General features: G+C 45.2%; 1 protein-coding gene across 2 annotated transcripts in view; it reads right to left on the bottom strand.

Annotated features, from left to right (window-relative positions):
• The window catches only part of LRRFIP1 (leucine rich repeat (in FLII) interacting protein 1), a 94414-nt gene that overhangs the window by 41419 nt on the left and 32400 nt on the right, over positions 1–20595 (bottom strand). Inside the window, exons 5-12 of one of the 2 annotated variants that reach the window (XM_010862052.1) lie at positions 19606–19650; positions 18936–18986; positions 15821–15859; positions 12129–12188; positions 9056–9118; positions 6220–6297; positions 4811–4855; positions 3599–3664 (exon numbers count right to left, since the gene is read on the bottom strand). The exons of the other annotated variant lie outside the window; for it this stretch is intronic. Of the exons in view, the coding sequence (XP_010860354.1) occupies positions 3599–3664; positions 4811–4855; positions 6220–6297; positions 9056–9118; positions 12129–12188; positions 15821–15859; positions 18936–18986; positions 19606–19650 (447 nt within the window). The remainder of the gene's footprint in view (positions 1–3598; positions 3665–4810; positions 4856–6219; positions 6298–9055; positions 9119–12128; positions 12189–15820; positions 15860–18935; positions 18987–19605; positions 19651–20595) is intronic. 2 annotated transcript variants of the gene reach the window in all.

The raw sequence follows: 20595 nt of genomic DNA, 5'->3' as shown, positions 1-20595 counted from the left end.
AAAGCTGGAAATGGTTTTTCTAGCCCTGAGCTGGCTCTTGAGGAAATGAAGTTGAAGACCTTGGGAGCAAAGTGCAGTGCTGGAGGCACCAGGGAAGTGCCAGGCCCTGAAAGGCCTAGTGCCCACAGAGGTGGCAGGCAAGCTGCAGCTTTGAGAGCTGGGATGGACTGAGAGTAGCACAACCCTCTGCTGGGCCCTTGGACAGCTGCAGGGCTTCAGGTGCACACAGGGCCAGGAGTCCTCCCTACAACATACAAGCAGCTTACGAATGCTAAGGAAGGTACAAAATAGAAAGGTTTCAAGGTATGGGATGGGGAGGGAGGTGGCAGGGGGGTTCAATATGGGGAACAGATGTACACCCATGGCTGATTCATGTCAATGTGTGGCAAAAGCCACTATAATATTATAAAGTAATTAGCCTCCAATTAAAATATAAAAAACTGTTCTACTGTTAAGAACTAGTCATTAAAAAAAGAATCATTTAACTGTAACTGTGATAAGTCATTTATGAATAAGTGGGGTTTCCCAGCTGGCGCCAGTGGTAAAGATCCCGCCTGCCAATGCAGGAGACACAAGAGATGTGAATTCGATCCCTGGTTCGGGAAGATCCCCTGGAGGAGGGCATGGCAACCCGTTCTAGAATTCTTGCCTGGAGAATCCCATGGACAGAGGAGCTGGGCAGACTATGGTCCATAAGGTTGCAAAGAGTCGGACATGACTGAAGCGCCTTATGCACATAGTAAGTTGTTTAGCTGTAAACACATCCTGTGTCTGAGGCAAACTTTCTGGGAGAAGGAAGATGGGGACATGTCTTTCAAAGGGGGCTCGGGGCTGGCTTGTGCGGGCTTGGGGTCAGCCTGGACTCTGAGGTCAGAGCACCACGGGTCAGGACCGAAGGGACCCCAGAGGCGCAGTGTCCTCAGATCTTTGTACGTGGATTTATCAGCAGCCACAGCTCCTATGTGGAGGGAGAACCTGGGAAACTGCATTCCTGGGCATGGGGAACTCCGTACCCCCCTGGAGGGCTATTGTGACTCTATGAGCGGAGCTGGCAGAGAACAAGAGGTCAGTGAACCTTCCCTCCTGCTCAGCCCGCTGGCCTGCAGCGGGCCGGCACAGAACTCTCTCCTGAGGGATTGTGTCCCAGGGTTCAATTTGTCCCATTTAATCTAGTAAACACGTGCTGTGCTCCCTCTTCGTAGGAATGCAGTGTTAGGTGCGGAAAAACGTCCTTTTATTCTGTTTCTTCTGCCTGGCATGATACCAGCCACAGGAGCCCTATTTTAGGCTTTCTGCTGCCAGATCTTTCACCTCAACTCCCTAAAGCCATCCCTCCCTGGTGGTTCCTCCAGGAGGCTGAAAGCATGAAAGAACTGCCGTACACAAGAGCAATCGGCAATGCTGATCGCTGCACTCTGAAGGCCAGGAATCAGCTACGGGGAAAGTCCATCTACAGAAGTAACATCAAAGAGAACCTATGAGACGAACATCCCGCCAGACAGTTAGGAGTTCTGCTTTGGTGTTTCAGAAGTTTCCTTCTCTTAAAGAGTTAGGATGCTGCTGTCTCTTACAGATGAAAGAAAAGCATTTAGTTGCATTTTATCTGTCAGATAGGCCAGAGCTATTTTATCCAGCATGTGTAGTTTGTGAGCTTTTTAAGGGCCTACAAAAATATTTAAGAACTGGGGGAAAGACTTAGTATAGTGTACTCCACTGCCTCAAAATGTTATGCAGTATAAAAGTGTTCAATGCAAGTGTTTAATTAGATGTCAGCAAAAACTCCTGCTGCATGGGACTGACACACACACAGGACTAAATATAAGACAGAAAACTGATACGGACCTCCTGTAGAGCACAGGGAACTCTACTCAATACTCTGTAACAAACTGTATGGGAAAAGAATCTACAAAAGAGTGTACAAGTGTGTGTGTGTGTGTATTAGAATCCTTTTGCTATACCCCTGAAACTATCCCAACATTGTAAATCAACTATGTTGTTGCTTAGTCGCTTAGTCATGTCCAACTCTTTGCAACTCCATGGACTGTAGCCTGCCAGGCTCCTCGGTCCACGGGATTTCTATACTCCGATAAAAAATTTTAAAAACCCATGCTATCTCTATTAGATTTAATATTTATAAAAATTACATTCTGAAGAAAACTGTAAGTTATGCTGGTTTCTTCACAGGAATTCCTGAATATGCAAGATGATTGGAGAAATATAATAAATTATAAAGTTGGATTGTTTAGCCAATCAATTAAGTAGTGAAAGTGTTAGTCACTCAGTTGTGTCGAACTCTTTTGTGATCCCATGGACTGTAGCCTGTCAGGCTCCTCTGTCCATGGAATTCTCCAGGCAAGAATACTGGAGTGGGTTACCATTTCTTTCTCCTGGGGATCTTTCCAACCCAGGGATCGAACCTGAGTCTCCTGCTTTGCAGGCAGATTCTTTACCGTCTGAGCTACCAGGGAAGCCCCTAATTAAGTAGTCAATTATTTCCCAAAGCAAAATTATAAGAGTACTTTCAAGTATTTCCTATGCCATCATATTTCACGTGAGGCTTGAACACATCTTTCCAGTATTTGTGGAGGAGACCCGGGAGGCAGAAACTTTTGCCCCTGGGGAGGGCTGAGTTGGGGCTCATGCTCAGTTTCAACCGGTCTCAGGACAGGCCACCAGCTTCCTCACTTCCATGGACTGGTCTCATTTTTCCATTTTGTCTACCTTTATCCTTCAATCATTCACTCATCTTTTCCATGCAACAAGTATTTCTTATACAACTACTCCACCTTTAAGCTGGTAGCTCAGATGGTAAAGCATCTGTCTACAATGTGGGAGACCCGGGTTTGATCCCTGGGTCGGGAAGATCCCCCTGGAGAGGGAAATGGCAACCCACTCCAGTACTATTGCCTGGAAAATCCCATGGCCAGAGGAGCCTGGTAGGCTGCAGTCCATGGGGTCGCAAAGAGTCGGACACGACTGAGCGACTCCACTCCACTCTCCACACCTTTATCGAGAAAGCCCATCACTTCAAATCCTTTGAAGAGGTGAAAGGACAATAAAATAAGGAGATTCCATATGTGTAATATTCCGAGTCCTTAAATTTGTTCATCTTCCTTGACTATCGAGAGGTGAGAATATTTTGTGGCCTGCTGAATTCCCTTTTGCCGTTTTTTATTATTGTAAGATCACTCCAGCTTTGTTGCAGGGAAAGAGCAGATGCAACTCAATGAAGGTCAGTCTTTCTCCCCTTGACGTCAACACACATTGATGAATGAGGACATTAACATAAATTGATGAGTGAGGACGCCAGACGTTGGTGATGGACAGGGAAGCCTGGTGTGCTACAGTCCATGGGGTGGGGTCACCAAGAGTCGGACGTGACTGAGTGACTGAAATGACTGACTGAGGACGTGAAACCAGCCACTAAAGGCTACGTGACTCATGTTATCCATGACCCTCACTAGCATGGAAAACTGGGATGAGATAGTGCTTCCTCCCTACAATTCTGGTTAGTTATCTCCCAGGGCTGGAGCTGTGCAGAGTGAGTCACCCCTGAGTCATTCGGCAGAAAGCTTGGGAAACACAGAAAGTGCCTTACAGCCTGAGAACTGCAGGTGTTGCCCCGCCGAGCCCCACCGAGACTGCTCTCGTCGGACACAGACGCCTGTGACAGAAACACACTGTGAGGACGGGGTGCCTCCTCTCCATCGGCACCCGGGAGACACTGAAGCGTAAGCTAGAGGAGAGTGACATGCTGGGAACAAGTCCTGAAAACATCACGACGGCAGAGCTGCAGCAAAGGCTCAAAACCGCCTCCACAGGCAAGGACAGTACAGCAAAACAGGGCCATGCGGAAATCTGGGAGAGGGGAGTTTCAGGTGCTGTCAACCGGTATGCAATAGAATTTCCAATAGATCCTTTAAATCGGATTCTAAAAAATATTCCTTGCTAATTAAAAAGTTGTTAATACAGACTTAAAATGAGCAGATAGTTCAAATATGCTGAATTTTGTCAAGGCATCCTCATACTTGACCCTCAGAAAGTTACTCCAATATGAAATGACTTTGGAATAAAAACAGCATGGTGATTAGAGCTCAACATTTTATCATTCTTTAAGAAGTGCTAACTAAAGGACAGAACATTTCATCAACTTGAAAATCCTATGTAATTAATCACTGAGGGCAAACAGGAGTTTACAATAGGATAAATGGCACTTTAATTTCCCCCATTTTCCCCGGAAGACACAGTGGGTTTGCTGGGCCAGTTATATATCTAATTCATAAATGTGCAATCGGATGGTGATTCAGAAAGTTATTAGTAAGAAGAATATAGCTACTTTAATACTTAAGTTTCCTGCAGGGTATTAATACCTTGTATTTAAAACTGAAAATTTCCCAAAGTAATGCAGAATAATGGATTCATATCTGTTAAGGCTACCAAAGGAATAAAGAGCTTTGTTTTTGCCCACTGATTAAGTAAACGTTGCTAATGATTTTTTCATGCCTAACCATCCTATGCAGACACGTGTCTTCCCCAGCTATTGCCACCTGTTAAGAGAAATAAATCCCAGATCTGGACAGTGGGGGCTCCGTGTAAAGCTCCGAGTAAAGGGGTGAGTCACCCTCGGAAGGGAGGCAAACAGGTCAGTCTGAGGCACTCGGAGCAGGCGCTCGGCGCGAGAGGGGTGCGCATGCGCGGTGAGGGCGCAGGGGCGCAGAGTTAGCGGGGCGGGGGCGCTTAAGCGGGACTGGGTGGGGTCTGGGAGAGGCCAAGGGGGCGGCAGAAGGGCCGGGGTTGGGGAAACACGCACCAGGTTACTCCCCGCCGGCCGGGCAGCGCTGTACAGGTAGGAGGGCTGGAGGATGAAAGCAAATGGCAGGTTTTTAAACCCTTGAAAAAACAGCAACAGATAATAGTGACAAGGTCGTCACGATGCTTCCAGTGATCATCACAGCCAAGCGACTGTACAACCGTCAGAAGGAAGAGAGTCCCAGGAGGTACCCTGCTTTCAGTAAATCTGACAGAGGGAAATCCACATTTACAAGGAAAATAAATAGGAGAGGATTTCTGGCTTTAAAAATAGTAAACTTCCCGCAGAACCTTTGAAACTATGGCTATTTTCTCGTCACTTCTTTTCAGGCATTCCTGGAAGAAAGGGTCGGGGAAGGAGACAGAATGGTGACAAGGTCAACGGCACCCACAAGAGCCCCAACCCCGCAACCCAGAGTCCCAGGGGAAGAAAGCACGTCGGGGCGTTTGATACACAGACGTCCCCAGAGGAGGAGCGGTGTGGCGGGAGGAACCTGCTTCTTTGTGTTGGAGGATCCGAGTGACGGTCTCCAAGATACAGAAGGAGCTGGGAAGCTCTCAGCTGCTCCGGGGCTGGGGTGGGGGCACGTCCTTGTCACAGGGGAGCCCACACCCGCAGCAGATAAAGTCCGCGGGGTGCGCTGGGACACACAGGCGGTGTGCTGGTGTGGCCTGAGCCTCGGCTCAGAAGAGCATGCTGACCCGTTTGCAGGCAGAGAGGACCAGGAGAGCCCGAGGCTCGGGGCCAGCTGTGGGTTAGGGGATGTGCAGGACCGGGGAGCAATCACTCAGGGAACACGGCAATGCGAGGACAGGGCAGCTCAACCTCCGTGACGTGATCCATTCCTAGGGCCCTGACTCCGACTTCCTCCCAGAGCACCGGCCTCCTGTACCTGGGGCTGAAAACGCCGAGCATCTCGGCCGGCCTTGTACAAACAGGAAACACGGCCGGGAGCCAGCCAGAGAAATAAGGCTGCTCTCCCCACTATCCGGGACAGAGGAGTCCAATTATGCACAGAAACCTTCCAAATTGCTTCCTGGACACATTTACAAGAGAAAAATGTTTTTTTTAAAAAAACAAAGGAAACCCTAAATGGGGAACAATTGCGGGAAAAGGAGGAGAGACCCAAGAGACCAATTTTTTGGACTAGAGCTCTTGAAAACATACATTCAGTAGATCCTCCTTTTTCCTAAGCTTCTTTAAAAAAAAAAGTAAGGTCTTAAATTATTTTTGATAATGTTTTAAATGGTTTGAGAAAAGTCTTCAGCAGTTAGGCCAGTGGAAACACACTATTAAGCTTGGCTCCTCGGATGTCACACGAAGAGGTTGAAGCGTCCGTGTCCATTCACTCAGAATTAAAGTCAACAGAAGGGAGAAGAGGGAAGAGTGAGGTAAAAAGCAGAACAGACCCGGTTTCCATTCTGGGCAGACAGGGGTTTGGGAGCCAGGCCACGATGGCGAAGCCCAAGGTCTGAGCAGGAAAGTCCCTGGAATCAGAGAAAACGGGCTGGAGGTGGGGAAAAAGCTTACAGCTTCATTCCATCTCAAAGGCATCATCAAGGCACAGAAAACCGGCTTCCGCAACATCAGGAAAGGACATGCAAGCGAGAGAGAGGGGAGAACACAGAGACAGTTCAGTGAGGTGACAGAGCTGTGCCACGGGACCAAGTCAGGACTTCAGAGTCTATGCCCAGGTAAAGGCAGAGCTCATCGCTCTGAGCCAACAGCTAGGCCCTAGGGGCTCTGAAGGTCTTTTTAATGCAAACTCTAATATTTAACATTTGGTGGGAAAAACTCAAAGTCAGGAGTTTACAGAGACAGTAATCTCCGTTCTATGCAGCCAGTTGGTGACGATCTGCAGCTTGGAGTCCTTGGTTAGGTATGGACATGCTCCACGTGCTCAGGACTCACAGAAGACATGACTGACTCAGTGGTACAGTTCTGAGGCCAGCAGTCTATACAGCATTTCTGGGGAATATTACTAGATAGATGAATAGTTTCTATCCAAAGCGTTCTATCCAAAAGGAAGGATCCTTGACGAGGGTGCCAGCGGTTTCTGATCCCCACATCAGCAGTATTTTCCTGACGGTACAAACCCAGGGCAGTGCTTGAAGGGGATGAAGTGATGCTGTTGAAACAGTCTGATGGTCCCTAGGATATTCCACTGGGCCTTGAGGATCCCATAACTGGAGCCTGTCATCTGTGTGCCTTGAAGAAACTACCCTAGAATGACCTGAAGGACAAGCGAGTGGAATCCTGGGATGGGCAGGTAGAAGGTTTTTAACATTTAACATGAATCTGAAAACCTGTTCCAGAGGTTGAGAGAGTGCCCTTCGTGGAAGCCACCCTGTCAGCCCCTCTGGGTCACAGAAAGAGCCCAAGGCCTCCACCTGACACTGCATGGCCACGTCCAGGGCTTGCTTCCAGCAAGTCTAAGGCAAAAGAGGGTCTTCAGAAAGGAAGACAGCACTACAGGACTGAAGACAGTACTGTGCGCCGCAGATTCCTTCCCATCGTTAGAGTGAAATCAAAGCAACCCAGCCAGTGTGTTTGCAGGAACAGCTATGGCAGCTGCGGAGCACAGGAATTACCAGCAAGCCTCCGAGGATGCTGAGTAAAACGTGATCTCAGGCAGCTGCATGGTAGGGACACACGTCCTTCGGAAAGTTCTGATGTTTCGGGTTTTGAATGGGCCAGCTCTACTTTTTATATGAGTGTGTTAGTCGCTCAGTCGTGTCCAACTCTTTGTGATCTCATGGACTTTAGCCCACCAGGCTCCTTTGTCCATGAAATTCTCTAGGCAAGCATACTGGAGTGGGTTTCCATTTCCTTCTCTAGAAGATCTTCCTGACCCAGGGTTTGAACCTGGGTTTCCCCCCACTGCAGGCAGATTCTTTACCATCTGAGCCGCCAGGGAAGCCCCTTATATGAGTAACCTTTTATTTAATTAATTTACTTTTGGACAGCTCTACTTTCGCCCTTAGTACTTTGGATGTGGGTTATTTCAACTGAGTTTAAAGGAGTCAGATAAATGCTGAACTTTGATGACCAAATCACATCTGAGTATTAGATTTCTCTCATTGTCTTCTATTTTACAGAAAGTATTTAAGCTTGGAAAGTGTGGAGGAAGTTAAGTTTTCTGAATGACAAAGTGCTCTTTTTGGCAGCAAAATCTCCCACTGAATTAAGAAATGCCCCCAATACACAAAAAATTCATGGTGTCAAACCCCACCAGTCCTTGGGTATTGACAGCTGATCCTGTACTCAGTCGGAATTCACCTCCTCGGGGAAGGAAAGGATGGATATTCATCATTAGAGGGGGCTGGGGGGCAGCAGTGGGGGGCTGGGAAGTGGGCAAGCTGATGGGGTGATGGAGGAGCTGGAGCCCCTGCCTCCCTCACAGCAGGAACACAAAGCGGAAGGGGGCTGAGGACAGGGTGAGGACCATGGTTAGAATGCTGTGGCTCTGCCAAGTTAGTTTCTATTTATTTCCCCTCCCCATGTATTCTTTAAGAGTCAGTTGACATCCTTGTATTATGACACTTCCTGGCAAAATTAGTTTCTGCTCCAGTGTATCACATACAGGGATCTGTCCTCTGTTCTAGAAGTAAATGCTTCCAGAGGACCTAACTCGCCTGCTTGTCGCTGTGACTGCCCCACTTAAACTAGTTCCCTAGTGTTTGCTGAGTGAACACAAGCCTTACCTAGGATAAACGAGCCTTGCTCATTAGGGCTCTTCAATAATTGAGAAATATGTGCCTATCAAGGTTGATTGTGTCCTTGAAGTATGGGAAGGAATGCTCCTGTGTAGACATTTGGATTGGATTTTCATCTCAAGTCTAGTCTGTTCCTGTAAAATTACTCCATGTGTGCATTTACCCTGCAAGGTCAGTCTGCTTTCAAGAACCCTCAAGGAAAGAATTTCAAGGCTTCTTCTCTCTTTCCCCTTTGATTAATTCTAACTACTAAATATCCACCTATTTTCTTTCACTGTACCTTGCCTGACATCACAATGTGTATTCCAACTTTCTAATCTGAAATCAAAGGCAAGATAGTGGGGTAAATCTGAATTAAATATATCATGTTAATTACTGCTCCTAAATGGACCTTAACAGTTATCCAAATGAAACTTCATAGAACAGACATTAAAAGAGAAAGAGAGCTGAATTTACACATACAAGAGCACATGCTACAAAACCTACAGTTTCTGCAGCGAGGACAGGAAAGATTTAAGGGGAAACCAACCAAGGTGTCCTCTCTGGATGATGACAGAGTGGAGAATCGGCCGTCACCGCTGTAGCTGGAATTCTGAGCGGCAAAGAAGACAGTGTAAGTGATGAGCCCTTTCTCACTCCTGCAAAGCACCACCAGTCTCGGTTAAGAGGCGACTATGCAATCACACAGCCAGACCAGTGTTAGTACTCCCGGACTGACGGGCAGCGAGAGAACTGACATGCTCCACGACAGCAGAACCCTTTAACCATTAGGGGCCTGAGCTTTGTTTTACAAAGCAAAGCTTTGTTTATGTCTCGGTGGCATCACGTGATTTAACTATTATCATTAGGGTTTCACTCTTTATATTTCAGCGTACCTGTTTATTATTATTTGTAACTACTAACTAAATCTCATGGTGGACTGTCTATAACCTCTTAGTCTAGACTTCCCGTGTTACTGGGTTGGCCAAAAAGTTCACTTGGGTTTTTCTGTCAGACGTACGAACTTTTTGGCCAAACCAATGCACCTCTTTGTCGGTAACTGAAATTCCACTTATTGCACAGTTTTCACCCTTTGCTCAGCTCAGCACATCCGAGGGCTACAGCTCAGCTCTAAAGCTCCAGGGAGGCTTTGGAGGGAGGCGAGTGGAGCCTGAGGGAAGCGGCACCCTCTTGCAGCTGAGAACCATCCACAGAAGGCTGGGCCCTGCCGTCGCCCTGTGGGGTCTCAACACACACCTTATAAAGAGAGGATCCCACCAAGATTGTGACTGGGGAGGTGGTGTGTGTGGCCGTTACAATGCACGCAGGCTTGGTTGCTTCTGGCATGTCAGACTCTTGGTGACCCCACAGACTGTAGCCCGCCAGGCTCCTCTGTCCATGGGATTCTCCAGGCAAGAATACTGGAGTGGGTTGCCGTGCCCTCCTCCAGGGGATCTTCCCGACCCAGGGACTGAACCCAGGTTTCTCACATCTCCTGCATGGCAGGTGGGTTCTTTACCACTAGTGCCACCTGGGAGCCCAAGATGCCGCTTAGATGTAGGCTATTCGGTACTTGGGTCATTCTATTTCCTGATTGTTTATGAAACCGATTTTATATTCAATTTTGCTCTTCAGTGAACAGTTTGATAGTCAAGTTCTTTTCTATCTAATTTCTAGAGGCATTACTTAATCATGAAAGCACAAGGCACACTTTTATTGTTTCAATATAAAAATCAAAGATTAAAATATGTGGATATATGCAATACCGAGCTTGATGCCACCTGTACAGTCACAAACGCTGCCAACTACACGTTTGGGACGTTCTAGAGAAGACTGTAATCCTGGGTAGAAGTTGGACTAAGGGACTTCTTAAGTAACTTCCACTCTAAACTATGAATCTTTGTGATCAACATAGTGGAATAACGCATCTAGGGTGGTAAGTTACTAACTAGTCATTTTAGCCCCGACAAGCAGTCAGGGGCCATCAGAGTCCCCGTCCTGTGATGTCAGCAGTAGACAGCCTGTAGGGATGCTGAGCACAGGAAGCAAAGTTGTCAGCATCCCAAGAGAACAGAATGGCTGCAACTGCTTCTGTCTCCTGAGTGCTGTATTATTACTGAAAAGGAAAACAGAGCTCGACAAAGTCCAAAAGCTGTCAGTGCAAAAAGCAACATAAAGGGGAAGACAGGGCCTTTAAAGTGGGAGGATCTTTTAGCTTGGAATGAGAAAAACTAGATGAAACAGAAGTGGATGCAATCCTTATAGGGATAAGGCAGTAAAACCTGATCGGCTAGTTTCAGAAAGCTAAGAGAGTGTTGAGTTTCTCCTTTGGAACTTGAAAATATTTTTAAAAGTACATATAATATTTCTTAATAAAATATAACTAAGATAAATTTTAAAAACACTATTTTACACAACTAGTAAAATTTCTTGCTGTTAATTCACTTTTCGTGTCCAACTCTTTGTGACCCTATGGACCGTAGCCCACCAGGCTCCTCTGTATATAGGATTCTCCAGGCAAGAATACTGAAGTGCGTTGCCATGCCCTCCTCCAGGGGGTCTTCCTGACCCAGGGATTGAACAGGAGTCTCTTAGCCTCCTGTATTGGCAGGTGGGTTCTTTACCACTAGTGTCACCTGGGAAGCCCCAAAAGCCCCTTGGACTGCAAGGAGATCCACCCAGTCCACCCTAAAGGAGACCAGTCCTGAGCGTTCATTGGAAGGACTGACGTTAAAGCTGAACCTCCAATACTTTGGCCACCTGATGCGAAGAGCTGACTCATTTGAAAAGACCCTGATGCTGGGAAAGATTGAAGGCAGGAGAAGAAGGGGATGACAGAGGATGAGATGGTTGGATGGCATCACTGACTCAATGGACATGAATTTGAGTAAACTCTGGGAGTTGGTGATGGACAGGGAGGCCTAGTGTGCTGTGGTCCATGGGGTCACAAAGAGTTGGACACGACTGTGTGACTGAACTGAACTGAACAAGAAAATAAATGAAGTCAAGAAGAACAGGAAGATTTTAGATAATTTAATGTATAAGAGATGTGCAGCAGATCAGGAAAACTAAATTCAAATGTGCCCAGTTCAAGCACCTGAATTCCCAATGGCCTCCTTGACCAATCCCAAGGCCTCTCTCCTCATGTACAGCCCTTCTCTGCTTCTGTCCCGCTTCCCACCCCAAAGCTGTGAACACTGCAAGCAGCAATGTTTAGCAAAACACAGGCTCTAGTACATGTGTCTTTGAAATTACAAAGGATCAATGTGGAGAACTGTGAAAATGTCGAATTTAAGTGTATTTGAGAGCTGGATATAGTCATATGCACATCATATACATATACCCAGGGCAATAAAATAAAGAGAGAGCTAATATTTAATTCAACCTTTTAGTACCTAAGAGATTCCTTTCAGTATTGATCTCTTAAACTAACATTTAGAATGTTAGAAGACAAAGACCATTAGCCAGTTGAAAAACATTAGCTTTCATTCTGTCATGCACACACACACAAGAGGACTATATAACACAGAAAAGAACCAAAGAAGCTAAATCTAGCAGACTTTTTAAAAAGGCTTTGCAGCAACCTGTTTGAGTTGTGCGTCATGTACATTTACTATACGAACCCTGCCAGATCTTCTACTCAGGGACTGTGATCCATATAAGTCTCCATCATACCCATTTGTCTGTGTCAAGGAAAAAAAGGAGAGAAGCTGGTATCAGTACACAAACGAAGAGACAGGGACAGGTTGGCAAGAAGAATTAGCCAGGCGCAGACTCAGCTCTTGGAGTGGAGTGGATGGACATGCCCAGCAGAGCACGTGTCCCAGCAGGCGCCCCACTGGCTCCATGCTTCTGAGCTGTAGCTCAGGAGAAGCCAGCCCTGTCCGGGAGTCAAAGCTGTCCTCTTAGTATCACTGGAGTCTACAAGGCACTCACTCAAGGATGGAAGCAGTGCCACGTCTTCGTGGAGTGAGTCGCACTTGCGTTCCAGTTTTGTGGTGGTACTGCGCGAATCCCAGCCTTCGAGAAGCCTGAATGCCAGCCAAGCAGGCTAATGCCTCCATCTGAGTCAACTAGTTTTCAGCTCTTGGTTCGCCATGACACCCTTAAAACCACAGCTCATTATGAAGCTGTGTTCAGAAGATTCAAAGACAGCGGTCTACTCAATTCGTAATTAAATGCAAACGTTCACCATAGAAAATCTAATCTATAATATTAGGCTTTCATTCATCCAGTTTTCCTACTTTTTCAAAGTGAAATCTGAGGACGTATTTCATAATTTGTTCTCCAGGAAAAAAAAGAGAGAATGATTAAGAGTGTGTCTGTCTCCCTTTTCCTCCCAAGTCCTTGTTAAAGTTTGCTTGGGCTTCTACACCTGCTCTCATTCACCTATAAGGAAATTTCTGCTGCTTCAGGATGAGAACTGTCAGGTGTCAGGGACACAGCCAGCTCTCGAGTTGGAAAAAGGAGGCATAGCGGCTAAAAGTGGAAGGACATGCCCGGGGTCACACGTGAGTCCAGACTCCAAGCAGAAGCTCCGTCATGTGGCCTAAAGCAAGTTACTTCATCCACTGGAACTTCCACCGCTGTGGCTGTGAAAACGTGCAGAGTCATAAATACTTTACAAGGCCCTTGTGGGGATTAAATCTGATTAAAACGAGTGATTAGATCGGGGCTGACTGTGAAGGATGTGCTGCCCAGATGGGGACGCGCCCAGCACAGAGGAAGGACCAGGATATGTTTCCTTGTTGGAAGGGTGGGGGTAGGCAGACATACTCTGCAGCTGTGATGTTGATGGACGATAAATACACGGATTTCCAGACATTATAAAGCCAGGGTCAGGAAACCTTGACTATAAAAGTATGTATTTACTTGTGTTACAACTCAAAAGCAAGTCAATATGAGGTTTCTGAATGAGAAGGAGTATGTAGAAATCCTTCAAAAGTAAAATTTAAAACTATGAGTACATTAAAACATTTCTGAAATAAATTTGATAATAAAAAATCTTTGGAGGTTGGCAGACATTTTATTCAGCCTCCTTTTTTTCTCTTGCCTGATGAGATTATTGGAAATAATCTTAAATGTCAAGGACTTTACATTTCAGATCTCAATCTTATTCCTTTGATATCTGTTTAGAAACTAGTTTCTGGAAAAAAATTAATATAATATTGAAGGCTAGCATCAATCAATTTTAGGTGACTTTTACTTTGCTAATAAATAAGGAAGAAAACACACTGCATATATAAACCCTCTGGCTGTCCATTATTGCTTGTAACATACATACTGCTTTAGATGAATTTTTCCTTTCCTCTTCTCTGTCTCCAGTCTAGCCTGCAGCAAGAAGCAGAGGGCGGGTGGGGGCTGAGAGGGCAAAGGCACTCCTCCAGTTGTCCCTGTCTACTCTGGCCTTCCATGAACATGCGGGAAAAACCCTTCTTTGGAAAGCTTTGCGGAATGAATATCCACACTTCTCTGTTGTAATGAAATTCTGTCGCAGAGAATGTATTCCTACAACATATCCTCCACACAGAGATCTCACTGACAACATCTCTAGAGAGAATCTCTCTGACCTTCTTAGCGAACACACCACCTTTCTCCGCTTGGGTAGTTTTTCTGTGTTGAATTCAGGTTGGTGGGACCATTTTTAGTGGCATAAGAGGATAATAAGGAGAGTTGAAAATTAACTGTCATGACATTAGAACAAAAAGTCCACAGGAGGTATATGTTCACCTAGCTTTGCTCTACAGAAATTTTTTTCAGCTCTCTTCACTGCACAGACCCCCTGCATCCTGGTCGCCCCTTAGACATCGGAATCCCCAGAGGCCTGGGAATATGCATCTTAACAAGTTCGGGTGAATCCTTCATACAGTAACATTGGGAAGCACTGCTCTTAAGAGAGAACAGAGTAAAGAGACATTTACCAATCTGCATTTTCTGGAAAAGGACGAGCAAGATACAAAAATACATGCCCCATCAAAACCAATGAGTCTAATGGAACTTCTAATTAGTCATCTAATAACATGCAGTGCTGTCAAAGTATCAACCAATTCCACACATGACCATGCAAAAGGCAACTGTTATTAAATAGTTTTTTTTAAATTAATGTATATGTGTGTTTAGTTGGTTATTCATGTCTGACTCTTTGTGATCCCATGGACGGTAGCCCGCCAGGCTCCTCTGTCCATGGGATTTCCCAGGCAAAGAATATTGGAGTGGGTAGCCAGTCCCTTCTCCAGGGGATCTTCCCAACCTAAGGATTGAACCAGGGTCGCCTGCATTCCAGGCCGATACTTGACCATTTGTTTCTACCAAGTCAGAAGATAGAGCACCTTCAAGGGCATCAGAGATGGGAAACAAATAATGAAAGGCAAAATAAAAGCTCTGAAGGGCACTCGATGCACTCAGTTGTCTTTGAAGTGGAGAAGAGCCGCTCCACGGGGAGGCTCTGGGGACAAATGTCTGTGCAGATGAGCTGTGCTGTGCCCTGTTATCACCTTAAGGGTAAACATGTGTTTTAAAAATGGTAGTTTGCTAAATAATTTTTCAGCACAATGGGATGAATGAAGCACAAAATCCTTTTGGGAAAAAAATCCTTCAAGCAGAGAAGTGTATAATCCAATATAATTTCAGTGCTGAGTCACTTTAATGCTGAGTGTGATTAATGCTGGTGAGATTACATTTTTCTACCTTGAGTGTAATTTAAATGTATAGGTTTACAGAAAGCATAAGCTGCAGCAACTCTTCTAGACAGATGTCAGAAGGGAAATGCTGAATTTAAAGGCTTTGTTTTGTTACTGGATTTGGGGTCTTTCTCAAAGAGCACTCTCTGGCCAAAGAGCCATCTGGGACATTTAATTTGAAAGGGTACAGATTAGGAAATAAAAAATTTTTCATTAGATAAAATGACTTTAAATTTAATCTGTTACAGGAAATGTAGAGGCTTGGGAATTCTTGATCTGATTTGGGGTTTCCTGCAAGAAGACCCCGTCTCTTCCATCTGGTGCCCACGGCTGTTACCCCAGAGCCTGGCAAACAGCGGTGCTCACAGGCTGCCCGGTGAGGGAGACGGTCAAGCGTCCACACCTGGACTCTAGACACCGGAGGAGGGGCAGAGCTGCAAGGAGGCTCTCGGAAGCACAGCTGCGGGCACGCCTGCCCTCTGGCCTCAGTCTCCAGGAAAGGACTGGAGGGGGGCACGTGTGTCTCTTCGCACAAAGATGAACTTGGCTTTTTAGACAAGCACCCACAATATTAGTGGACACACCACAGGTTATTATCTGCCAGGCCACACTATTCGGATCAGAGCACATCTCACCCAGGCGTAGGGGCCCCCGTACTCCAAGTCAGGCTGCGACTGTCGGAGGAAGGATGGAAGAGAAAAACAACAGAAGACAGTTGCCCACAATCAGGTAAAAGCTAAGCACAATATAACAGAAACATAAAACAAAGCAAGCAATCTTGAAAATCTTAAAATTAATTTTCTTCATGACTTCTAGGATCTCATGTGCATTTCCAAACGCAGTTACAGTAGCATGGCAACTACCATAAAATGCATTAACGTTAAATAAAACCTCCAGGGCAGATGTTGCTGTGATTCATGAAATCTGAAGCAGTTTGACCAATCCTGCTTCCTCCCCTACCTAGTGCCCGCCATTTACATTAGACAGAGCGTCAATAGATGCATCACTATCAATTTTTAAATAAAGAAAACTTAGACTTCTGATATCTAAATCCAGATTTTCTGAGGATGTCCATATAAACACTAGAAAAAAAAATTTCTTCCATTTTTAAGGGCTTATCATCACTGTGAATGGAATGAAGACGGCCTGTGTTTTGAGAAAGTCAGGAGATAAAAGATATGGTTTTTGAACTTTGCAAACTATAAAGATTTTCAAATATTAAAATATGTAAAACAGCAGACATTGGTCCTACCCAGAGATGGACTGAGACGAGCTGCCCTCAGGGGGCAGTGGGGAGCCTTGCTCGCCCACCAACCTGGAGAGACCAGAGCTTCTGGGCCCCGGAGGGGCTTGAGGGGTGATGCTGTCACAAAGCCCTGGCCCTGAGCAGCCTCCTCAATTGCTCTGGGCTTTTTCTATATTGATAAAAATAAGAAAGTTTCACTCTTATTCCCAGGATCCAGGTTCTCAAGGTCTGTGGTTTTTATCTTTAAAATCTTTAAGCTATTCCTTTAGATCAAGAGCATTACGGGAAAGCGTCAGGGAACATACCCCCTGGCTAACGACAAACACCACCCACCACCAACTTTCCACTTTCTCCCCTCTCTTATTCAGTGTCCTAACTGTGGAGGTCCTCTAAAATTTTATATCCTAAAACAAACACACTTGATATCTTGGCAGAGACAGGTATCCAGTATAAAAGCTTAGCTCATTTCTGGTTAAAATCCTTAAAAATGAAATAAATGCTGTAAACAGCCAAACAGTAACGAATAGTACAATAGTTTTAAGGGGGCCAGGAAACCCTCTGAGAATCTTAAAGTGAACTGATTATTTTCCCAGAAAAATGCAAGTACATAAAAAATCTTGAATACAAGTTCAAGGAGTATCATAGATGGAAAACGCTGTTTTGATAGAGAGATTTGAGCCCCCAAATAATCAGGTTTTGCTTTATTTCCATCAAAAGCTCCCTTGTGGACCTCCTCATGGTGTGGAGGCTAACAGTCATGTGAGTCCTGTGCTCACATGCTCACCCTCCTCCTCCTTGAAAAAGTATCCTCTTCACTTGGTTTTAAGGACCTGATCTCCTCCTGGGTCTGCTCAACAGCTGTGATTTCTGTCCCTTGACTACAGAGTCTATAAACTGAGTTCTACACTGATACTGTTTGCGTTACATGAATCTTACTTCCTCTTGGATGAATCATGTCACAGGACAGATGAGGAATTTACAAGTAGGTGGCTAAGGAGAAAGTTTCAAATAGAAAGGAAGCTCTTTGACTTCACTTTTAAACTGTAACTTTCTGGCAAGGTCACCATGTATCTGCTTTTGGCACTTTAAGGACAATGACCACTGCTAACACCAGAGCAACAATTTAGCATCTGTCGGGGGGCGGTGGTCAGTTCCAGGACCCCCACAGACACCAGCATCTGCACATGCTCCAGTTCCTAGTTCAAAATTGCCTGGCTTTTGCACATAACCCATGCACACCCTCCTGTATACATTCAGTCATCTCTAGAGTCCCTACAACACCCAACACAATGTAGATGCTGTGTTGCTGTCGTTCAGACGCAAAGTCACAAAGTCATGTCTGACTCTTTGCTATGTGAATAGTTGTAAATACAATGTCAAATGCTATGTAAATAGTTGCCGTTGCGGCAAATTCAAGCTTTGCTTTTTTATAACTCTCTGGAAATTTTTCTCCTTGACTATTTTTAATCTCTGGTTGGTTGGATCATGCAGAACTTGGGGATAAGAAAGGCGAACTGTGATCACCTTTGTAGTTTTCTGTTATAAACAGCCGAATTAAATGCACATTTAGTGGGAATATAAGAAGGCTAGGAGTGATATCACAACTTAGTCGTCACAGTGATTAAAAGTGAGCCTTCTGCTCCATACAGCCCTTCAGTAAAATGAGAGGCTGTGTTGAGACTGAATTATTACCAGGGAGATGCAGCTTTAACCCAGTGGCAAATGACACTGACTCCGTGTCAGAGCAAATTCTAGGAGATGGTGAAGGACAGGGAAGCCTGGCGTGCTGCAGCCTATGGGGTCGCAAAGAGTCGGGCACGAATGAGCAACTGAACATCAACAAATGACAATGACATGCTGAGTTTAACTCATTGAGTTGAAGAACCAATAAGCCAAACACATATTCTCTACGTAACTTCCCAAAGCACACCATGTTTTCAAGTATAATTAAGATTTTTGGAATGTTTAAGGAAGGATGTGTACTTCTGTTTATCAACCATCAAGCTGTCGGTGATGCAGAGATTTCATTACAGTTGATGAAAGGGAAGGCTGCCGAAGGCCCCGGGCTGGATAGATTCAACGTGCTCCAACTTTTTACCAGGCAGCCCACAGCAGCTTTCAAGGAGCCATGCAAAACATCACTGCCTAACAGCTACTTTAACTTGTAGTTACTTCACTGAGATTCCAACTGGATGGGAGCCTGCACTTCTGTAAGGACAGAATGTGTCTTCATGCTCCTCTCATCATACTAGCAACGAGACGACCCGATCTAAATGGGGCAGTTTGGTGACGTGGACCCAACATGAAAAAACGATGACTTCCACGTTGGGGAGAAAGACACAATGCATCAATCAACTCTCTGCATCACAAAGAAACATCCCAACGTTGGACAGATGTTAAATAAGCATCTTGACAATGAACGAGGACTTTGAACGCAGGGGTGGGAGGGCACGGACCACGGACACAGACTGTACCATGCAAACCCAACCATCCTGGTTACTGACCCTCAGGCTTCCGCGGCTACCCACTGACATGCGCTCATCTTCATCAGAGGCCTAGTGAAAGAAAGATGGAAACAACCGTGAGGAGATATGGTAACAGACATGAGACGCCCAGCTCTCAGAGGAGAGCGGCTGACCTGACACACGGCCGGGGGCAGGTCAGGCCCCTCTGAGAATCTCAGTGCCCATGAACCTGTGTGCTCCCCAAAAGGGCTCTGTTTGTGCAAAGTATCACAGGACTGTTTCTGGATAACATGGTTTTACATTAACTTCATTAAAGTGGTGTTGTTCACTTCGCTGGTTATGTACAAATATATAGCTTCATGCACACGACTGCAAATTATTCATGAGTATTCAACAGCAAAGAAAGCACTAAAACTGTAATGAACATATTAATACTCGTTAAAACATTCATAAATACTGAGGAAATTCTCAAAGTTTCCTCTCACCAAAGTCAAGTCAAAGTACTAAAAGCTGAGTTCACAGTCTTTGTATCAGTAATCGTATCAGTGTTAATTTCTTAGATATAGATATAGACACAGATCTGTAGACAGATATATATACTTATAGATAGGTGGGCGGATAGAGAGATAATTAATGTTATTTCAGCCACTAGAATAGCCAAGCAGACTTCAGCCGAAACGCCGAGGTAACAGAGGAAGACAGTACTAACCGACGTGTTTCTTCTGGATCTGTGAGAGTAGCGTTCACTGTCTTCCTACCAAAGCAATGAGGAGACAGCACAGAAAGGTTAGAGGCAGACAGGAGAAGCCCTAAGACCGTCCAACCACGTCTCAATACAGTATTTCTGATATAAATGTCAAACAAATATTTACTTTGCTTAAAGGCCTCAATTAAACCACTGGGAGAAAATGTTTTCTTCTAAAGCAGGTGGGGGTGGAGGCTGGAACTTAAGCACACAAATCATTGGGATGTTTCATTCTGGCTTTAAAAACAAGCATGTGTTCGGTGAAAAGCAGGCTCTTTTTTTTTTTTTTTCCTAATCGAATCTGGTGCATTTAAATCAACCTACTTTTGACATTCAAAACCTACTCACTTCTGTTCAGGAATCAGAGAAGAAACCGTTTCTGCAAGAGATCCAACGTGGATGCCACCCTATCTACTACATTCACTGCATCCTAAGATGTTTCATTTTGCATCTGGACTTCTCTGAAGTCGAGGCATACCTTATAATCAAAGTTGCTCACAATTATAATTAGCATTTTCTTTCTCAGTGGCATATAAAACACTGACACCTCTTTTAACTGTGTCTTAAGATTTGTTAAATTCATACCTATGCCATATAAGCGTTAAAATGATGGTTACACATAACAGAGGTTGAAGTTAATTGTTTAAATAGAGGAATTGTGTGTTCTTTGTATTTCAACAGCTGTTTTCTTTTATATTATACACAGATCTCTAAGATGTAGGTAATTTTCTATTTCCTTGGATCATTTTATGTATAAGGGACATTTAATGGGACAGCTGCATACTAGCTTGGTTCTCAAAGGCTGGAAGGATGCGATGATGTCTGTGAGGCCAGCAAGCAAGGTGACAAGGACAAGGAGAGGTGGGGGGCACTCGGGGGTGAACTGATGACCACTGGACGGCTCTCAGAGCCCACCCCCCTTCCAGAGCCTCCCACTGTGGGGCAACATCTCCG

Source organism: Bison bison, unplaced genomic scaffold (assembly GCF_000754665.1).
Source record: "Bison bison bison isolate TAMUID 2011002044 unplaced genomic scaffold, Bison_UMD1.0 scf7180017864475, whole genome shotgun sequence".
Classification (NCBI taxonomy): domain Eukaryota; kingdom Metazoa; phylum Chordata; class Mammalia; order Artiodactyla; family Bovidae; genus Bison; species Bison bison.
The sequence above is the reverse complement of the archived record's forward strand: the minus strand, read 5'-3'. Positions and strand labels throughout refer to the sequence as shown.